The sequence below is a fragment of the Lepidochelys olivacea genome (genome assembly GCF_965140295.1).
Source record: "Lepidochelys olivacea isolate rLepOli2 genome assembly, chromosome: 22".
Lineage (NCBI taxonomy): Eukaryota > Metazoa > Chordata > Testudines > Cheloniidae > Lepidochelys > Lepidochelys olivacea.
The window spans coordinates 12,009,488-12,030,581 of NC_140432.1; the positions used below are offsets into that span (position 1 = coordinate 12,009,488).

Here is a 21,094-nt window from a genome sequence, read left to right on the forward strand (position 1 = left end):
GAACACTCTAGTGTCATGCAGCTGTGCAATGGCCGGTCTCCCTTCCCAGTGAGGTACAGGAAGTCCCTGTGGAGTTGTGCTGCATGTCATGGGGGTGGGGAAGGGAGGTGCCGGCCCTCTCGACCTGCAAGGGTTCAGTGGAAAACCATCAGAGATAACTGCCATCAGGATCGGGGGCAGGCAACTTGGTGAGGATGGTCCCTTTCATCACCGTCTCCCCTCCTTTAGCGTTCACACCCTTTAAACTCTTGTAGATGGTTATTGAGTCCCATGCGGCCAGCCCCCTTAGCCTTGAAATTGCAGACTTTCTTGTTTTGGTTTTATTTTCTCCCTTGGCTTTTGGGGGCTTGTCAACATCAATTAGACGTGGGGGCCCAGGTGTAACTGCTGAGTGCTGGCATGGATGATCCCAAATACCCTCCCTGCATAGACATGCTGGTGCCTTGATATTTAGACCCATGAATCTGGCAGGGCAATAGAATAAAACTGTACTGAGATACACAAGAGCTGCACGTCTGATAAAATTCCTCCACGCACACAGCAAGCCTCTTACTGCTGCAGCTGGAGTCTCCGTGGGAAAAGTGACTCTGACCAGGACACACATGGTAGCAAATGGCTAAGAAAATATTTGGCTAAAAATAGCAATAAGAGAAATTAAAAAACAAAACAAAACCAGGCACTTAGGAGAAGTTTAATTTCCAGCCACATGGCAAGTTTGACTCCTCCATGGCATAGAATCTTGTAACTTTTTCATGCCAAGAGTCACATGTGATGTATATATTCTGTTTGATGACAGTGTGCAGAAATCCAGGCTGGGAAGGACCAGAATTATTTTTTGTCTTACCAGAGCGCTATGGGGCTCTAGGCACAGGTTGGAACTCCGCAGGGCTAGGCACTGTCTTAGGTATAAATGCAGGAAAGTTCAAAATACTTTCCTTCCCCAAGGATAATTAAACCAGCCTCGCCCCAGTGTTGTTCTTTGCATCCTTCATGTCTTACTCACAGGCTCCTTCTACCTCCCTCGTTCCTGATTCTGTTCCTGAGTCAAGAGGCTAAATTCAGCCCTGGCATAGAGGGAGGTAGCTCCTGGGTCTGAGGCTTGCGCCAGGGCTGGTTTTAGTCGGGTAAATTTGGTCAGATTGTTACGGTGAATTAGGACTCCCTCCAGGAGAATTTCTGCTAACTTGCATTTTTCCATGCAGCTTCCTACCCTTTTCTTGGATCTGCCCCCTTTCCTCTGGCAGACACACAGCGCAGCCTCAAAGTTGCAGTAGGGAAGGCAGCTGGAGCTCGCCGGTGTGAAACGATCCCAGTAACACTTCGCAGGCTCTTAGCGGTGAGCTTGTAGGCAGATGTTAACACTCCCTCAATACCTGCAATCTGTCACTTGCAAAGTTCATTTGTAAATGTTCCTGTGCACTTGCCTCGGATACCTTCGGCTAAAAGCATACAGAAAGATAAAGAAATGATACTGTAAAGTCTGGAGAGGCGGTCCTAAAAGGGAAGCCGTTTCCAGCCCTCTCTCCCCCACCCGCTTTGGGCTCTTGGCTTTGCTGACTGTTGGTCTTTTCCCAACTCCTGTTTTTCCCACCTGAAGATGATGTACTGACTCACTCATAGGCCCGTTCTGAAGCGCTGCTTACATTGTGTTGGTCAAGCTACATGATGGAGAAGAACTAAGAACTCAAGAGATGAGAGACAGAGAAAGGAGTAGGAGATTATAGGCTAAAGGTCCCACAGTCACTGTATTGTAGCTTGGCTCTCAGCCCAACATCCATGAATATTGCAAAGGCCAGCGGTGGGAGCGTATCCACTTCTTTCTATTCTTGGAATTACAGGCAGCTGGTGATATTCTTCCTCGTCCAGGGCCTGGTTCAGGGAGGCACTGAGCATCCTGACTCCGGTGGGAGATGAGCACCTCGCAAGATCGAGTTTGGGGGTTTAAGTGTTTTTTCGCCACACCTTGTGCAGAAAAACGCCCAACTCGCAGGATCCTGCTATGGGTGCGAAGTGTGGCCCAGAGCAGCATGGCCCTCCTTGGGTAATATCTTTGCCTTGATTTAGGATCTGATCCTAACCTGAAACTTGACCTATACTGGACGACGGGGTGGTGAGGACTTCGTTTGCCCTGGCGTGTTGGGTTCTCCCCAAACTCAAAGCAAAACTCCCACCAACATAAACCAAAATAAGGTTCATTGTCCCCTTCCCCTCCTCACCCTGAATCCCTGCCAGGTGTCACTGAACTGCGGGGCTGTCCTCTGGCTGTAATCTGCAGCTTTCTCTGCCATGTGTGCAGCTGCTTGGCACGTCCAGAGGGAGAATGCAACAGGGCCGCTGCCGAGGGGCGGTCTGGGAGGAAGGGCTTGGACTGGGGAAAGGCCATTGTCAGAAATGATATCAGGGCATCCTGCCGGCCTCTTATCACTGCTATCTGCCTGTTCCCTTCCACTAACCCGGTACTGATATCACATCGCTGTTGGGAGGAGAAGGGCAGCGGCTTTATTTATGCAAGTTACAGACAGAGCCCAATGTGATGATGGCAGCTTCCCCAGGGCTGGAAAGTGGAACGCCAGCGGAAGCAAAAACGTGTATTGACTCCTCATTCTGAGGCACTTGCTTCAAATCCTCACTTTTCAATATTCCCATTTCTGTCCCCTTTCACCCTTCCTCTTCCCGTGCTGCTCGAGGCAGCTTGCCAAGTAATTAGAGCACAGGACTCTCAAACATAGATTTCCAGCTCTGCCACTGAATTGTTCTGTCACCTTCATTGAGTCCCTGTAGTTCTCTGTGCCTCGGTTTCCTCATTGGTAAAATGGGTGTCGTACCTACGTACTGCATCATGTGTATTTGAGGCTTAACTAGTGATTGCAAAGTGCTGTGACTGTCCAGGGAACATTGCTGTAGAAGAACACGGTAGTTGAGAGTCGCAGAGTGGTCTAGGGGACTTGAACACCTCCCGCTACTAATTTTAATAACGGAAGATAGTTGTTGAAATCCTTTAGATAGCTTTAAAAATCTCAAACAGTATTGGTTGGGAGCCAGATCATTTCTAAGATCTGATAGCTCTGTGTCTGTTTGTTTGCTAATTAGAGCATTAAGAACAGCTGTCAACAGAATAGGACTGTCTTATCAAATTCCCAGACAAGTGACCTGTGTTCGTTTCCTTCTTTCCTTTCTGGTCATTGCCAAAGACTCAGTGTGCACATAAATGGAAGCTTGCTCATCTGTCTGCCTCTCTTCTGAGTCACGCAGTGGTGCAACAGGCCCAGTGTCTGACTTCCCAGGAGCTGCTGTGATGTTTCAAACCTAGACCTGTTGCAGAGGGGAGGGGGGGTTGATCCTTGAGGTCAATGATGAGAGAGAACCCCTAACTCATCCGGGCAGTCACCCAATGAGACACATCCACCATTCAACGTATTCTGTGCTCCCTCGTCCCCGCCAGTCGCTTGGGAAGTAAACACATCCTGAGCGATGTGCCCTTTGCAGGAAGAGAACAGGAATTTTGGAACCCAAAAGTTCCCTAAAAGTTGGTCCTAGGGTACCTCCTGCGTGGCTTGAACGTTCTCCCCAGCCACACGTCATCCCTCATGTCCATGGGCAACTGACTCACTCAGTCTTTCCTCGGAGATGGTGGTGGTTTATCGTAGGTACTGCGGCAGCACCTAGCAGTCCCACTCTGAGCCCTATGGTGCCGAGGGCTGTGCGCACGCACAACGAGAAGCCGGTGCCTACCCTGCAGAGCTTGCAATCCATTGAGGAAAGGCCTGATTCCTCTGGGTGCTTGTCCTGCCTGTGGTAGGACTCAGCAGGTCCACATTCAATTCCCTGCTCTCCCACAGACTCCCGGGGAGACCTTGGGCAAGTCTCTGTGTCTCAAATCCCCATCTGTAAAATGGGGATAATGGCAGTGCTCTGTTGTGAGCATAAACATGTTAAAAGTTGGCGAGGTGCTCAGACAGGAGCCTGCGGCAGATGGGTACGTGACCCGCTACACCCCTCCAGTGAGCTGTTTCTCTGTTGTGCGGGTGTGTAGGCTGCCTATATACGAACAGCTTTGCTGTCTGATGGAGGTAGAACAGTAAATCTCCCTGTCAGCAGGCTGGGTGCGTGGATTGTTTGTTAATGGGCTTTCTCTCTGCAAAGTACATGAAAGGTCTTCAAGGTGCAGATTTAAACCAGGAAACTCACAGGTTTAAGGTGTTTGTAGCACGGTTAGGTTTCACATACTTTATAGATTAACGTTCATTTCTGGGGCCTGCTTAAGCAACGAGCACTTGTTGCATTATTGATGAATGAGAACCTGAACTCTTGTATTTGTTGATTTGTTTTTGTTTTTTTAATTGCAAATGTAAGGCCCCGATTCTGCAGTGAGCGCCACATGGGGCCACTGCCCAGAGTTGGTTGCATGAGCAAGGTCCTTATTCGTTTAACCCTGACAACAAGCCTGTTGCTGTACATGTAATAAAGATGAAGTGGGTCCATCTCTGAACAACCTATCAATCTAATGTTCCATTAACATGGGAGGGCATTGTATTGGCTGGGGAGTGGGGGGCGGGGGGCTGCTCTTTTTAAAAAAAAGAATCAAGGAATTTTCCCTTGTTTGATGTCTGTCTGTTCCTGGTCTCGTAAAGCTCTCTCAGGCCCTGCTGCGCACTGTGCAGAGCTGAGAACAGTGGCTGTTTTCAGTCACACTGCATTTGGACAAGCCCAAGCACCAGCCTGGCTTAGGGAGTAAGGGAGACCACTTCATAATACCAGAAAAAGACAGGCAGGGGAGAAGCCCTGATCAGGCAAGTATATGCGACTTACAGGGACAAGTATTTGTGATGGGGGTTGAGGGTGTTAATTTAACCCCTGCCCCCAAACACTTCCTTTCTTTCTGAGATTCTGGTGTAACAGGCTGCCCTGATTGTTGTCTCCATAACACCTCTTAGAATAATGTTGTGACATGACTACTGTATATATGCACCACTGCTCTCTACTAGATGGAGTAATTGCTGCGCCCCTTGGTGTTATAGGCCCCAAACAGCTAGCTCAGCGGCAGGGGCCTGCCCTTCTGAAGGAGGCGGATCTGCGTTCTTTCCCAGCTGTCTGCGTGAAATTCTTCCTGGCTGTGGCATATAGGTTAGAGGCATCCAGGAAGTCAGAGGATGCTATGGACTTGTCATAGTAAGGAGGTTTTGTGCCCATGGAACAGGGGTGCTTTTGGTGTCCTCTGCACTGGTTAACTTCATTGCTTTATATGTGTACCAAATAGTTTGTGCTGGCCACTTGGATTGCTGGCAAGCTTATCAGGTGATCTAAATTTAAATAAATAAAGTAGCCTGCCAGAAATTGGCTTCTTTAAAAAAGTGTATCCGGTTTCTTATTGATTGGTGAATGCATTCATTCTGCTCTTTAAGGCTGTCGGACTGCTGCAGAACACTTTCATGCTACAGGAAACTCCAGCTACTGTATTAAAATTTGTACTATTTTCGAGATAATGAAATGTAGGTAATTGGAATAGAGCACTGTCATAGGAGTGCTGGCTCCTCGCTTTGATCATTTGCTCGTTACTAGTAATTATCTTTAGTGCTCGTATAGCACTTGTCGTTTAAGGATCCCAAAGGTGGACCAGTATCATCATCACCATTTTACAGATGGGTAAGTGGAGGTACAAGTAGGTGAAGTGACTTGCCCCAAGCTCTGCAGCTGAGCTCAGGGTAGAACCCTCTTGGACCAGGCAGTCTTTCCCTGTTTTTAGTAGGCAATCCTGTGACAATTCTGGAGTGTAAACTTTTTGGGACAGGTACCACCATTTACATTATGTTTGTACAGTGTCACACAATGGGCCCCGTGTCTATGCGCTACTGTAATACAAATGGTCAGTAATAATAAACTGGTGACATCTGATCACTGGATACAGAAGGAGAGCACGAATCATAAGCCAATAAAGAGACAATGCTTGTAGAATAGCACAAATCACGTGGAGAATGAGAAGAAAGGCAGCAGAAGGGTAGGGAGAAGGAAGGGGGAAAAAAAAACATCAACGCATGTGGGGAAAGCCCGTTAGACCTCCCTGCATCATTCCATTTGCAATCCCTCTTGTTAATTACTCTTCATGTTTCCTGCCTGTGCCAACATGTCTCTTTTGTTCGTAGGAGTCTGTCGGGGACTTGGTTTCCTTTTTAAAGTAGCAGCACAAATGTGTATCTAAAATAAGTGGTGGTGTTTTATGTAGCTGGTAAAAATAAAAGCCTCCCAGCGTAGGCATCTATGACAGCACAGAGGATTTATGGCTGGTTGGAGTGTTTTCCAGTGCCACTTGGATGCCCGTGGGAGGAGAGCCTTTTATAACTGTTATCGGCTCCCACACAGACCAGGCCCCGGGTCCAGACTGTTGCTTAATTTGGACATGAATGCTGAGAGGCTTTTGTTTGTCAGTCTTTGGCTACGCATCTTCATTGTTCCCCAGCCTGCCCCGGAGCCAGTCTTGACTGTGTCCTCGGCCAAGAGCCGACACAGATCCCTGGACCTGGCAGTACACATGTGGCTCTGCTTGGCCCTTTGACAACCTCCTTTTCCAGCTAACCCTCGGATCAGCTGTGCGCCTGCCACGTGGATGCCACAGTGAATGTATCACTGACCTACTTGGGCCTGGAGCAGGATTTGGCCCTTAGACCTTCAGTGCTAAAAGCACAAAAGAGCTAATGGATCGAGGATGGGATTTTCAGATGAGCCTACAGGAGTTAGGCACCAAAGGCCTAATTGATGAAGGCCTGTAAGCACCTAAAGATGCTGATAGGAGCTTTAAAAAAAAAAAATCCCATTGGTGCCTAAGTGAGTTAGGCACATAAATCCAATTAAAGACATTAGGTGCTAGGTGCCTAAGTCCCTTGTAAACCCAGTAGGCACCAGTCTGCACCTTTGTAAATTTGGTCCCTGTCTCTAACTCTGAATGGGAGCTAGCACTTAACTCTCTTGGGCTCATTCAGAATTCCAGCCAAAGGCCATTAGTTGGAAGCAGTAGCCGGCTCACAAACCTCTGATGTGGACCAGCCGGGAGAGGGAGACAGAGCACCCCACTTTCCTAGTGCATTGGTGATGATGCAGGTGTAACTGAAAGCCACAATCAGGTTGTGAAAAGCAGGGCTCTTGAGAACTGCACAACTGACACCATGTGGGAGAATTGGCTAATGGGTATTCTGGGTGTAGCGCAAGGATAAGATTGCAATGGGATGCTTTGACTTCCTTTAATAAACCCAGCTCTATCCATGCTTGAGTTCCTTTGAACTTCTGGGAAAGGCAAAAGTATCAAAGATCTTTGGATCCATCTAATTATGTCCTGGCCTTTTGATTACTTTGTACTTATTTAGCACTTCCTATCTATGGATCCCCAAGCCTTTTACAAAGGTGACTGAGTATCATTATCCCTGTTTTTCAGATGGAAAAACTGAAGCACAGAGTAAGTAAGCACCTGATTTTTTGAGGTGCAGAAAGTCAAATTCCTTTGAAAATTAGGCCCTCAATTCACTCAGGATCAGTTAGGAACAGAAAGCAGCTCTCCAAAGTCTTGTTCCCTTCCCCTGTCCACTAGTCATTGCTGCTTTCCCTACTCTGCTAGCTCTCCCCCACCAGACAAGTTGACCGACAAAAATGGGAACTGTTACACTTCTTGCAGGCACACAGTTAGCATGTTTTTGGTGCGACAGGGATCAGCACGGGGTTCAGCTGGGCTGCCCTAGCTGTTGCCCTTTGCAGTAGGTTGACATAGGTGTTTGCTTTCTCCAGTGCGCCATCTTTACTGTAGGGTGCTTCTCAAAATTGGCAGTCCAGCATGTTGACACACACAGCATTCAGCTGCCATGCATCTAGGGCCTAAAAGCATACCATTCACTCTCACTCAGCAGCACTCTTGCTACATGAAGTAATAGCCAGGAGAGTAACAATGCATAATAAGTGTGTGGTTTGTAATAGGATTCTCACACGCCTTAGATGCATGCTGAATTGCACAACCAAAGACTTTGTGGTGATGGGGAGAGCCCAGGGTAATGGACAATGGACCTCCCTCTTGCTTTTTGGGGGGCGGGGGCGTATGTATAAGAAAGAGTTAACTCACCGCTGGTGTGTCCCCAAATGGCTGGGCATGGTGTAGGAGCTCTTTCCTTGTCTAATGCCCCTCCTGACCGCTGTGTTGCCTTTAGTGGTCTTTCCTCTCATGACTTGGCCCCTCCTCTCATGACTTGGCCCACCAGCCAGGTCTCTCTAAAGTTTCTCCCCTGCCAGGGTGTCCGTGTCCCAAATGGACAGTGTTGCATGCAACACTGGTCATCAGTCTGCCATCTTGCACCCCTCCAAGGCTCCTCCCCTGTCCCACTGTTCTGGACTCAGGGCTTCTCTCTGCTGTCTTTCAGCCAGACACCAAAGTGAAACACAAACCACAACAAAAGCAGCTTCTGTCCCCTACCTTGGGCTTAAACTTTTTATCCATGCTGGGGCCTCCCCAGGTCTATGCTGCTGCAGTACGCTGACTCTCAGGGGCTATCACCGCAGAGTTGTGTCCCTAGTCTAGACCCTCATCTCCCGTGTGCCCCCAGGTCTGTCAGCCTCTGGGTTGCCTTCTCTCAGGCACACTGTAGGAGTCTCCTTCACCCCTGCTACCTTCTCCCATTTGGGACAAGGGTATCAACTCCCTGCTACTCAGAGAGAGACTGCTTCTCCCTACCTACACCTGCTGCTCTGGGCTTCCTCTCTTTATAGAACTCCTTCCCCAGCTGGGACTCATCTTTAATGAGGCCTGGCCTGGCCCTCCAGGTGTGCTAATTCGCCTCTCAGGCCCTCATTAACCCTTTTGTTGCCGGCATGGGGTACATATTCCATCACAGTGTATTTTATAAAAAAGATAAATGAATGTATCAACTAACTATAAATTTGGTAACAATCAATCACTCTGTTGGACACCCCGCTCCTCCCTCCCCCCGGCTTCAGCCATCACACATCAAAGCTCGGTTTGAGGCAACAACTTGATTGGGAATCTTTACCAGCCCTGTTGTTTAATTCCGAGAGAAGTTAGCTTACAATGCCTGTGACCCAAGAACCTCTTAATGCCAGCTGAGAAGGGAGTCCAGGTATCTCCTGAGTCTGGTAGGTACGTTCTGGTTCATCAAAAAATGTCATGTGAGATCTCAAATGAAAACTCACAGAGCGGTTGTGGGATACAAATTTTGTATTCGCGCAGGGCTGTGTTTATACGGGCTGGATCTCCTTAGCCAAAATAAGAGCAGAAATACGCTGCAGGCGCTGACCTGTATAGAGTTCTGGTGGCATCTGGGCTTCAACCGTGGGTCTCTCTGGGCCCCCCCCAGTTCACGATGTGCCCAGCCAGCGCTGCACCTGCTGGCATTGTTGCAGCTTGTCCGCATGAGGCGTGCAGAGGGCTCTGGGGGCGGGATGCATGCCAGTGCAGATAAGAGTCCTGGGGGCACAAGCCTTGTTACGCCACTCACCTCGTGGATTGAAGGCTCCGGAGAGATTTCAATAACGCACCCTCACTGTGCTGGGGGGAGTTTCTGAGCATACACAGGCTCCTCTAAAGAGAGGGTTGTAACGCATGATCATGGAATACACCAAACAATGCACATTCCGTGGTTGCCATTAAAATAGTCAGCATTTTCCAGCAGCCGTGGTATCTGACATACCACAGCGTTCCCCACTACTTAAACAGCAGCGTGTGCGAACAGCTCAGATCTTTGATTTTTAATGGCTTCTCCTGTCCCAGTAAGACTGATGCTGGTGGGGCTCATTTGCAGCCTCTCTGCTCAGTTTGTTGCTCCCTGCCTGGCTTTCCCTTCCATGCTGTGGGTTAGAGCTCCCTGGCTGCAGCCCTCTTCTGCTGCACTGTGAACAATAAATCTGCCCTTGGGTTGATTTAAGGCGGCACAGCTACACCGTGCCTACAATCCATAAACATCATAATCTGGGAACTGCAGCCAGCTTCTGTATTTTAAACCTGTTGTTGGCCTGCTTTGTGCCTGATGGGGCAACATAAATCTCTTGTTTTTAATCAGTAGGAAAGGGTGAGTAATGTTTCCAAGAGCTGAGAAAGGGTCAGCGTCATGATGTAATCCTATTGCCTGGGAAGTAATGCCAGTAGGATCTCCGCTCACTTTGAAGAGCATACCACCCTTAGTTAGTGGGGTATTACCTCCACCTTCGTATGAAACGATATACAGTATATTTTGTCCCAAACCCGATTATCTGAACCTCTGCATTACCTGAATCCCTTCCTTGTCCCCTATGTATCTCACACTGGGCGACAAGGAAGGAATTCAGGTTATGCAGAGGTTTGAATAATAGAGCAGAGACCCCAGGCCAGGACCCTGATGAGGAGGAGGAAGAGGACAAGCCAAAGGCAGCAGGGGAAGCTACCCTGGTGCTGAATGACTCCTGCCCTCTCGATTGTCTGAATAACATCTATGTCCCCTATGCTATTGGGATAATCGGGAGCATACGGTAACAGGTATTATATTAGATGTATTTCTATAGCAGTTGTCACCATTATCTGTTTGATGGGACGTTCTGGCTCTGGGAAAACTTCCTTCTTTTAAAAAAGGGCACATAGTACAAAAGATGAAAGGTTCATTTTTTCTGCAGCCGTGGATGTTTTCTCTTAACTAATGAAGGCAATGTTTGCACCCCCTTTTGATATCATTTGGGTGCATCTGTGCAGTCAGGAAAGCAAAGCTGATGAGATAGACTAGGACAGACTGGAGCACAGTTGCTGGGCAGACTGTCTTCTCTAGCACTCCAACACATCCTAGCTCTCGCCCAGAGCCCTCCTACTATTCCTGGCCCCAGGAGATGCTGCTACTTGTGGTTGTTGTTGTGCATTACTCCTTTAGGGAGTAGGGGCCTGTCTCAGATGTGATGAGCACCCGCTGCTCCCATTCGCTTCATCCCAGCCCTTCTGCAAATCAGGCTCGGGGCTTTGTTCACCAAACCCTCTCTACTATGCAAGATCAATCCAAGTCTCCAAAGATAAGACAAATGGAGTCCTGGTACACAACAGAGCCCTGGAGGAGGGTGTTCTTCACAAGGGAAGAGATCAGGAGCTGGGACAAACATTACTCTTCCTCTCCAAGCTTTGGCTCCTCCTGCCTCTCAGAATGTTATCGCCCCGTTGTGTAGGCCAGGGGTATTCAACCTAGGGCCTGTGTGCCAAAGGCGGCACGCAAACAGATTTTCAATGGCACTCACGCTGCCCGGGTCCTGGCCACCGGTCCGGGGGGGGCTCTGCATTTTCATTTAATTTTAAATGAAGCTTCTTAAACATTTTAAAAACCTTATTTACTTTACATACGACAATAGTTTAGTTATATATTATAGACTTATAAAAAGAGACCTTCTAAACCCGTTAAAATGTATCACTGGCATGCGAAACCTTAAATTAGAGTGAATAAATGAAGAGTCAGCACACCGCTTCTGAAAGGTTGCCGACTCCTGGTGTAGGCTCACGAGTGGAAAAAGCATCTTCACCAGTTGCATCCTCATCAGTGTGTTCTGTTCCTTGGGCGTTTTGGCTAATTAGTGCTGTCCAGAAAAGACTTTTCTCTTGTAGGAGAATATGAGTCATTAGTCAGTGTGTGTTTTTGAAAGGCAAATGCCTTTCTGCAGCAGAAGCATCGGCAAAGTGGTGACCGTGAGGAAAGGGCATGTACATCCAAGCTCCTGAGCAGTGGGGGATGGAGTTGAGGGAATGTGTGCTTTGCAGCCTGCGGGTAGGAAACCTCAATTCCAAAACAAAATGGGCCCACCGTCAGCAGGGAGCCTGCTTAAAAGTGTGTCAGGGGACTTCAGAGGGATTTTCCTGAGCTTGTTGCTTGTCTTCATATGGCTGGTTACTTTAATGCTCTGGGCTTTTGTTGGGATTACTGGGATCTGCTTATGCTCCCCAGGAAGGAAAGTAAGGATCAAAACTAGATTCGCCGTGTGGGATCTTAGATGGAACAAGAAGGATCAACGCGAGAGTGAAGGGAAAGGAACATGTTACAGCTTCTGTGTGGCCTGGTTACCATTCAGCAGAGCTAAGCCTGGAAATCGCAGAACTGGTATAAATATGCTCCGCTCTCCCTCACTGCTGGCCTGTACCTGGGCTTTGCATAACTACTCCATTGCCTTCCGATGATACTAAACCAAGACTGGAGCCTCCTCTTCTACCTGCCGAGATCTAGCAAGGAAGGTGGCATTCTTCTGTGCTCCCAAAGGAGAAGTGTTTTCAGACTCAAATCCAGGCCCCCGAGGGCTAAGTGCCCACCATACTGCACTGTGATTCATTCTAACCCTGACTGACCACCTTACAGGATCAGAATGGTCACCTTCTTGAGTCAATAGTAGGCTTCTCCAAAGTGCTCTACACATGTCTCCAAATGCTGAGAGGGAGAGGAGTGCAGAGGCAAGGAGTAATTTGCCTTCGTAAGACAGTAGTTTGGCTGGGGCCTTTGCTAGTTTGCAATGTCTTGTGGCCCTCATCTGTGCAATGATTCTCCTGGAGTCATGGTCTTTAAACTTCCCCAGCCTCCCAGAGCATCTTGGTCTTTTTTGAGAAAGCTGCTTGGGGCAGGAACTATGCCCAACATGGCATTGAGCAAACTGTCAACACTTAACAAATAACGAGTCGTGATAACTAGCGGGGAGAATTCCAAAAGTGGCTAAAGGGTGTAGGAGCATCAGGCCCATCAACTTTCAGTTGGTCTCATCTCTCTTACGTGGTTTTTAAAAACCCCCCAGTCCTGCAGCAAAGGGCAAAGTTTCTTCACTGTATCCTCCTGATCCACCCAACTGTAGGAATTTTAACTTCCTTTTATAGCTGGTTGTTGATCTGAAATGTTTCCACCCAAAATACCAAGCACGTGGGAATTTCCAGGGGTTTGTCTTAATGATGTAGGCCCTTTTCCTCCTCTTCATGTCTCATTTCGAGTCCCTTTCCTGGTTTGTCTTGTCCGTTTCATCCTGGATAAAGCAGGGTCCTGATTTCTGTCCATATCAGATCACTGATGGTTTAATTTTCATCTTCCTGACTTTGGACCTAATCCAAAGGCCACTGTCGTCCATGGGGGTGGGGGTCATCTTTCTATTGACTTCAGTGGGCTTTAGATCAGGTCTTTAATAATGAGTCTCCATGCTGGGCCCTGGTGCACTATTGCTGTAAACTATTTTGTGTGCCTTACCCCATCACTGAGAGACAGGACTATGGAATATACTCTGTGGGAGGGTATGTTTAAATGGGAGGTGCTGGACCCCGCCGGTACTAGACTACTCAGCTGTAAAAATTTCTCCATGTGAGAGAGAAGGTTTGCTCAGGTGTTCACGTTTTCCTGATGGGCAGTGCGGATGCTATCTGGATGCCTCCCTCTGCCCCAGAAGAACTCTCTGGAGAGTTGCGTGGTGGTGCATGTACATGGTTTGTGCACCCCTTTGAGCCCTGCCCTGATGAAAGGCGTTATTATGCTTGGAAAGCCGTAAAAGGCTGGCTGGGTCTCAAGCAGGAGAACACTGTAAAGAGGTAAAGCTTGCAGCACTAATTGGGAACATTCAAGAGGCTGGAATAGCAGCGGCAAGAAGGGGAAACCAGGGCCAACTGAGAATGAAAACAGCCCATGGCGGACGGAGGGCTTGCTGCCTATGGTGGGTGGTATTTTCTAGAGCACTCTGCATTGGCTTATCCCTGCTCCCCGAGAAGCCAGTGGAAAAGGTGGCTTTTGATGATGGGAGCAGAATCAAGCTGCTGCTGAGAACTTTTGAACATTCCACTCAAAACTGTGAAATCCTGGCCAAACTGAAACGATTAGGAAATTTGTCATTGACCTCGGTCAGGCCAGGAATTCACCGAACCTGCTTAATTCCAATCCCCTAACTTTGCCCAGTTTGAGCCCTAAAGCTGCCCTTTCCCTTTTTGTCCAGCTTTCTCTTGGAACAGCCTTCTATGGCGTATTAACCACACATTGTACATTTCTATCGCGCCTCTTAATCTGAGGGATCCCCAAAGTATAGCTAACAAATTCCAGAGTTTAGAAAGTGAATGAAATTCTTGAGATGTGTTTCCTTCCCTTTATCTCATCTGTCAAATTAATTTGAATGCCAGAGTCCTTATTTTGCAACATTTTGGCCGTTTTTTGAGTGAGTGTTTGTCCACCCTCTAAACAGGAGCGCATGGCTGGAGGAAGAGTCTTTTGCTGGTATTGTGCCAGTTTGTCAATGCCTCTTTAATTGTTGCTTTTAACCTTTGGTATTTGCACTGAGATTGATTTCTAAATAAACACGAGGCTAATGGCTGGCTGGCCCAGCAGTTGAGGCCAGGGAGAGCTTTTGTTGTAGGGAAGCTGGTCCTTATTAAAGCTGGCTTGGAGGATTTCTCACCAGGGAGTAAGTTTGTAACTGTAGGATTGATGAGCTGGGCTGTTCTTATTCCCTTTTGTTTGTTTTTATAGGCTATCGAATCTTAGCTGTGGAGCTGACATCTAGCAACACCAAGCCCGTGGTGCAGGAATTCCAGCGTAAGTGCTTGCCGGTTCTGTAATGTGATCATGACGCTTCCTTGCAGCTGTAGATTTGCATCAGTCGGGAAGACTTGGCACGTCTCAGGTTTTATGCTGTGTAGGGCAAGGCAGAACTAAGGCCCTGAGTTTCAGCAAAGTGCTTACGCGTGTTCTTATATCTCTCCCTGTTTAGCAAAGTAGTTAAACTGAAGGGCTCTGCTGAAGTGCCATTGGCACTTAAGCACGTGCTTAAAATGTTTTACTGAAGTCTCGCTAAGTGAACTCATTGGCGCTTAAGCGTGTGCCCAAGGATAAGTTTACCCTACAAGCGCTACAGTGACAGTGCTGACACTTGCTACGGCCGCAGAAGGGGATTTTCCATCCCTGTAGTAAATCCACCCCCTGGCCAGGCAGCAGCTAGGTCGTTGGAAGAATTCTTCTGGCAATCTAGCGGTGTCTGTATTGGGGCTTAGATGGGCTTAATTAAGTCTCTCAGGGGTGTGAATTTTTCGCACTCCTGAGCACCATAACTAGATGGACCTAAGTTTTAGGTGTGGATCAGACCTAAGTTATTAACTGAAGTGGGGCCTAACCAGCAGGTGAGTGCTGCATTTGAGATGTGCCGGAACACAAGTACCGATAATGCCGTAAGAGGTTGTTCTGGTTACCTAAAGAGTGCTGGGACAGTGTCTAGGAGCACACCGGCAGGACCGAAGCACTGGACTTAAGCATGCAGGAGAGAGTTGTGTTGTGAGTAAGGCAGAGGACTGGGATTTGGGAGATGTAAATCTTCTTTCTGGCCCTGGTGCAGACGCCCAGGGTAACACTGCGGAGTTGCCCCCTCTCTGAGCGTCAGGTTGCTCTTTTATAAGATGGAGATGAAAATGCCTCCTGCAGAGGGGACTGGGCTACTGAATTCACTGAGGTGGGAGATGGTGGATGAGATTGAAGCATTCTCTCGTAAATGCCAGAGTGACAGCTATAATTCAGTCATTGCTCTGGGAGACAATAATGACTCTTGCTCCATCTTGCATGCTTGTTAGCAACGAAGCCGATGTCGGCTGCCTGCACCGTGAGGGATTGTTTGCTATAAATCAGACACCGTCATGCCGACTGTATTCCTTTCTCTCAGAGGTCACTATCTGCATTGCTATTATTTTCGCTGGCCAAGGTCCATCTTCCCCAAAGGTTCCTGGAACCCAGCGGCATTCATGTTTGTGAGGCAGATGAAAGACGGGGCCTTTGCTTTATGGGCGACATCTCCCAGGATAACAGTGTGCGAGGCAGCTCGGAGCAGAGCGAAAACACGGATGCTCCCTGTTAATCTGTATTTGTTTTATTTCTGCTGTTAGGTGTGGAGCTGTCCTGCATCATTAAATCCACCACAACATCCAATCCCAGGATTGAGTGGAAGAAAATCAGAAACGGTGACACCTCCTATGTGTTTTTTGACAATAAAATGCAAGGTATGAAGATCTGTTGCCCTTTTGCCCCTCTCCTCTTTATAACCACAGAAACAATAAAGGCAGGGAACAAATGTGTCTGTGAAATTCAGGAATTTTGGTTCTCCTACTAATTACTTTCGAAACCTATGTTGGTCAGCCAAGGTTCAGAACTGAGTGAGGCCTGGATCCTCTTTCCCTGCTGTCAGACCTCAACTGAATGGTCAGCAATGAGGTGTCACAAAGAGCTGTAGTGAGAACAGAAGGGGAACTTTGCATCCTTTATGTGGGACCATTTATTGGGTGAAGCAGAGATGCAATTGGTGCAGGCCCCGTAAGCCTGGACCCATGGTCCTTGCATGCAGTCTCTGACGGTTCCATAGGAAACTTTGAAGATCTACCATCTTTCTAGATAAGAGCTGCTCTCCGGGGTAGTCACTGCTGTGCCACTTCCCACTTATTTGGAGGGGGTTAAGGTGGAGCAGGCTGCCCACTCCAGCACTGCCAGCTCTGGGATTTTGGAAATTCATTTTCGGGCTTTATGATTTGCAGCAGGTGTTACACTTTCCAAGTCAGATTCTTCCCCTCCCTCAGAACTACAGAGCTGTAGCCTTCAACATGCATTGGTGGAGGACACAGCTGGAAATATGGTCTCGCCTGTTCTTCATGAGTTCCTTCTCTCTCCTCCCTTCTCCAGGAGACTTCGTAACTCGTGCAGAGATTCTTAGCCGGACATCGCTGGTGATCAAAAACACCACCCGCATGGATACTGCCACCTACCGCTGTGAAGTGGCAGCACCCGACGATGCGAACATAGTAGATGAGATAAACATCCGGCTTACAGTGCAAGGTATTGCTTCAGCTCGGGGCCCCACAGCGTGCCTTGTTGGTTTCCCAAGACAATCTGATTTTGGTGGTGGCCATCACCTCTGGAGGGGGAAGCAGCCCTGGTTATGCTGGGCTAGGGTCCAGCTGAATCGCTGTTCTGTGCTCCAAGGGGAATAGCACTGGAATAGCTGGGGTGCAGCAGGGTGCTGGGCCAGGCGATTCACATGTTTTGTGTCTCTTCTCCCAGTGAAGCCAGTCACTCCCAAGTGCAGAGTCCCTAAAGCTGTTCCGGTGGGCAAAACAGCGACCCTTCACTGCCACGAGAACGAAGGCTACCCAGAGTCCACCTACAGCTGGTACCACAACAGTGAACCCTTACCGACCGACTCCAAATCTAACCCCAAATTCCGTAATTCCTCCTTCGTCTTGAACCCTGGAACGGGCACTTTGGTAATGCTTTTATGGAAATGACTGAGAATGCTGTTGCTGGGCTCTGTTAGGGTTGCTTTTTGCCTGCACCCAGATTATGAGTGGACTGAAGAGGAGGGAACAATTGGAACAGGTTGGGGTTCTAGCCCCCTGAGGGCCTGCAGAGTCCAACAGGAGGATGTGGGGGAAGAAGAACTCCATGGGACCAGAAGAGATGACCCCCATGTTGCAGTCTTTGCCTTTGGAAGAGAGTGGGCAGAGCAAGCTGTTGTGAGGGGGGAGGAATGGCATAGCTCCCCCGCACACTTCTCTCTCTCTGTTTCTAATCAACGTATCACCATAAAAACTCAGTGCTGTAGAAAAGGAAGAGAAGCAACCTTTCTGGCCCTGAAAGGTCTCTCTCTTGATTGCTGTATTTCCCTGGGGGAAATGTCATGGGTCCAGTTTGCAGCCTGTGTTACTGAGGGAAGTCTTTTGTAGTGAGCTCCTGCGCTATGATCTAAAAGCAGTGAACCTCTAGTTAATTTCTGGGCCTCTCTGGAGTCTGTGCAATGAGAATATCTCCAGGCTGCAGGTGTGGGGACTCCCTGCAGGTCTTTGGTGTGATCAAAAGGCAAACAAAGAAATGCCTGTGTATATTTATTTCATCCTCCTGCAGGTCCATAAGGCCTAGATCTCTGGATGTAGCGTCTAACTTGTTTGTTTGCTGTTTGTGGAAAGGTTGTGATTCTGACTCCTGTGTCTGACACGTTATGCTTCCTCCGAAACAGGTCTTCGCTGCCGTGCACAAGGGTGACACTGGCCGTTACTACTGCATAGCAACAAACGACGCTGGCTCCGCCAAGTGTGAGGAGCAGGAGATGGAAATCTGTGAGTGGCTCTGCCTACCTCTTGAAAGTGGTGGTTTATATATCAGAAGGTCTGCAGTGTTGGGGGCTGTTTTTTCTTGGTGTCTCATACAGCGTCAAGTATGTTCTTGGCTCTTCCAAAATCCCTGATAATTTCTGGAGATGTAGCACGGTGCTGTACAGGCGGATGAGTCAGAGCCTTGGCTCCTGGCATGTGAAAGTCTAAATTACAACATAGAAAAACACAATAACAAAATGTGGGCAAGGAAAAAAGAATAGCTAAATGAAAACAGGGTAGAACTGTTTGGGTCAATTAGCTTCATGATTCCTGAGGTTACTTAGCTGATTTATATATTTGATTATATTAATTATAATTAATTTTCCTACAGTAGTGCCTAAGGGCCACCTGGTGCTAGGCACTGCCCAGACCCAGAATGGCAGGCAGTCCCTGCTCTGAAGAGCATGCTGTGTAAATAGACACATCAGACACGGTGCTGGGGGAAGAGAGATAACAAGTAGAGTGATGGCAGCAAAAGGCATGTTAGTGCCATGGTTTTATTGAGGGGGGTGGGTTTAGTTAGGACAGGACAAGCTAAATGGAAAGAAGAGGGAAGAGAACAGTGATGAGATGGACAGGGCAGGGCAGAAGAGGGGCCAAGGTGGTGTGAAGCTGAGATGAAGAGTCTTTGGATATGTTGATGTGGGAGCTGGAAGGTGTCATTTCCAGCTTGAGGAGACATACCCATATTAGCTCTGGCTGAGCTAGCGTGCTAAAAATAGAAGTGCAGCTGCAGGGTGAGTTGCTCGAGTAGGTACATACCTAGGGATCATGCTACTGGGTGGGTGGAATCTCAGGGGTGAAGGTTTCATGCCAGCTAGTCTGTGTGTAGGTGGAAGGCTGGGATATCTGTGGGGATCAGTGACTGATGCCTGCTCTCCTCTCCAGATGATCTTAATATTGGTGGGATTGTTGGTGGAGTCCTAGTGGTCGTGGTGGTTCTGGTGCTGATAACGCTTGGTATCTGTTGTGCCTACAGAAGGGGTTACTTTGTGAACACCAAACAGACTGGGAAAAGGTAAGGCTAGGTTTGCAACCTTCTTTCCCACAGTCCTCTGCCTTTCCTGGCATGCAGCTCTCATAACAGGGCTTGGCACCTGCTGGCTAGAGCGTGGGTCACTTGCCTGACTTTTAAATACTACTTCCTATTTCCCCAATTAACTCTCTAGACCTGCCCAATTCCACCCAGCTCCACAGGGGCATTTTGAACGCCAATTGGCACAAAGAAGTTGGTGTGCTCACGGGCTAACCGTGGCAAGTCTCCACTCATATTTGCAACACAGGGGTCTCCTGTGACAAGAACGGCTAGAGGAAGAAGCCTTGCTCTAACATTCTGGTGCTTTGCACAGAGACAGGGGCTTAGCCCTGCTAATTCCCAACCATCCCACAGTTGTATTTATGTAGTAGCTTAGCAGATGCTTCCTGTGGTCACATGCTGCTGGCATTTAGAAGTCAGGGATTTACTGAGCACAGCTCATTGTGTAATCAGTACAAGCATCAGGACATATTCAGAAAATGTGTGAGGGAGAACAGTCCCAGGCTGGAAAGCACGTCTTAATGGGTACATCCCAGCACTTACACTTTGGATTAAAACTGCCATTTCTGAATTGATCCCATCAATGAGGGCTTGTGTTCCTGAATAGTGCGGCACATTTAAGACTGCAGCATTATGGGAGCCAAAGGGTCAAACTATAAATAGCTTCCATGATCAGAAACAGAATGACATTTTAGTTAAATATTGAGCTTCTTTTGGGGATTGTGTAACCTCGGATGGAAGCTGGATTGGCCTAGTTCAGTGCCACATTTCAGCAAGACCCTCCTCCCCGTCTGCTGGAGGCCCCAATCCCTTCATTTAAATATGATTCTAAGTGGATGCATGCTGGGGAAGCAGGACTTTAAATATGAATGTTTAGATTCCTCTGCTGGACAAAACAAGTGGAGCTTTCTTATAACCCTGTGCAATCATAAAGGATTATCAGTAAACCTGCCAGCAGGCAATGAAGGGTTTAAAATTAACTGCATAATAATTATAAAAGGAAATGATGTTACAGTGACCAGAAGGAGGGAGGGAGGCTGGAAAACTATTTAACTCTTTTCACAGTTACTGTGGTCAGAAGCGTAGCGTGGGTGGATACATTTGGGACCTTCCCCTCCCGGAAGAAGGGCTCCTGTACGGGTTAGTAGTTGATGGGGAAAGCCCAGCTGCTTTGAGTGGGGGAAAGGTCCAGGCCTGGCTTTAAGCAGAGCTAGCTGCTCCCAGTTCAGCTCTCATTTTGACAAAAAATACCTTTAGTTGTCCTCCTCCCCAAATATTAATACATAATTAATATAATAAAATAAAATAAACATAAAATAATAATGAACAGTTCTGCTTTGCCACCTGAAGTCCCATTATCACAGGAATCCGATGTGTTTCCCCTTATTTCGTAGCTACAAGACTCCAGCAAAACCAGATGGTGTTAACTATATCCAGACAGAGGACGAGGTAAGCTAAGGGAAGGGAAACAATTAGCACATTACATCTTTCCTTTTAGGTCTCTGAAGGGGCTGGTGCAGGGCCGCCAAGCTCAGGAATCACACACTACCTAGGGCCCATAATGACTCTCCAGAGCAGAATTTCTTCAAGCATGGGTTGGACACAACTCACGAAGTGAGGACCTAGGACTAAGAGGAAGGACAACAGCTGAGTCAGGTCCTTGAGAAAGGCTTTGTTCTTTTACACTCTCTAGAGAGTTAGGCCCCCTCCTGAGAATGGGTTATGGCTTTATTAATCACTTATATTCTATTAGTCAAGTCTGTCCAAGAGGACACCCTTACTAGGCAACTGCCTGTCTTTGGGCACTGACCCCCAGTGTATCAAATAAAGCTCTGCTCTACCTTAAGCAGCTGATTGGCTGCTCCTTTGGGATTGGCTTTCCTGGATTAAGTAGACAGTCTATACTGATGATGTACAAGACTAGCGTATTTACATCTCAG

At 48.0% G+C, this 21,094-nt stretch overlaps 1 protein-coding gene across 2 annotated transcripts in view; it reads left to right on the forward strand.

The window, feature by feature from the left end:
- Positions 1-21,094, forward strand: part of JAM3 (junctional adhesion molecule 3) — a 74,142-nt gene that overhangs the window by 49,935 nt on the left and 3,113 nt on the right. For both annotated transcript variants that reach the window (XM_084611701.1, XM_084611702.1), the window contains exons 2-8: positions 14,466-14,531; positions 15,866-15,979; positions 16,653-16,805; positions 17,031-17,233; positions 17,983-18,082; positions 19,007-19,136; positions 20,549-20,603. In XM_084611701.1, coding sequence (XP_084467827.1) covers positions 14,466-14,531; positions 15,866-15,979; positions 16,653-16,805; positions 17,031-17,233; positions 17,983-18,082; positions 19,007-19,136; positions 20,549-20,603 — 821 coding nt within the window. The remainder of the gene's footprint in view (positions 1-14,465; positions 14,532-15,865; positions 15,980-16,652; positions 16,806-17,030; positions 17,234-17,982; positions 18,083-19,006; positions 19,137-20,548; positions 20,604-21,094) is intronic.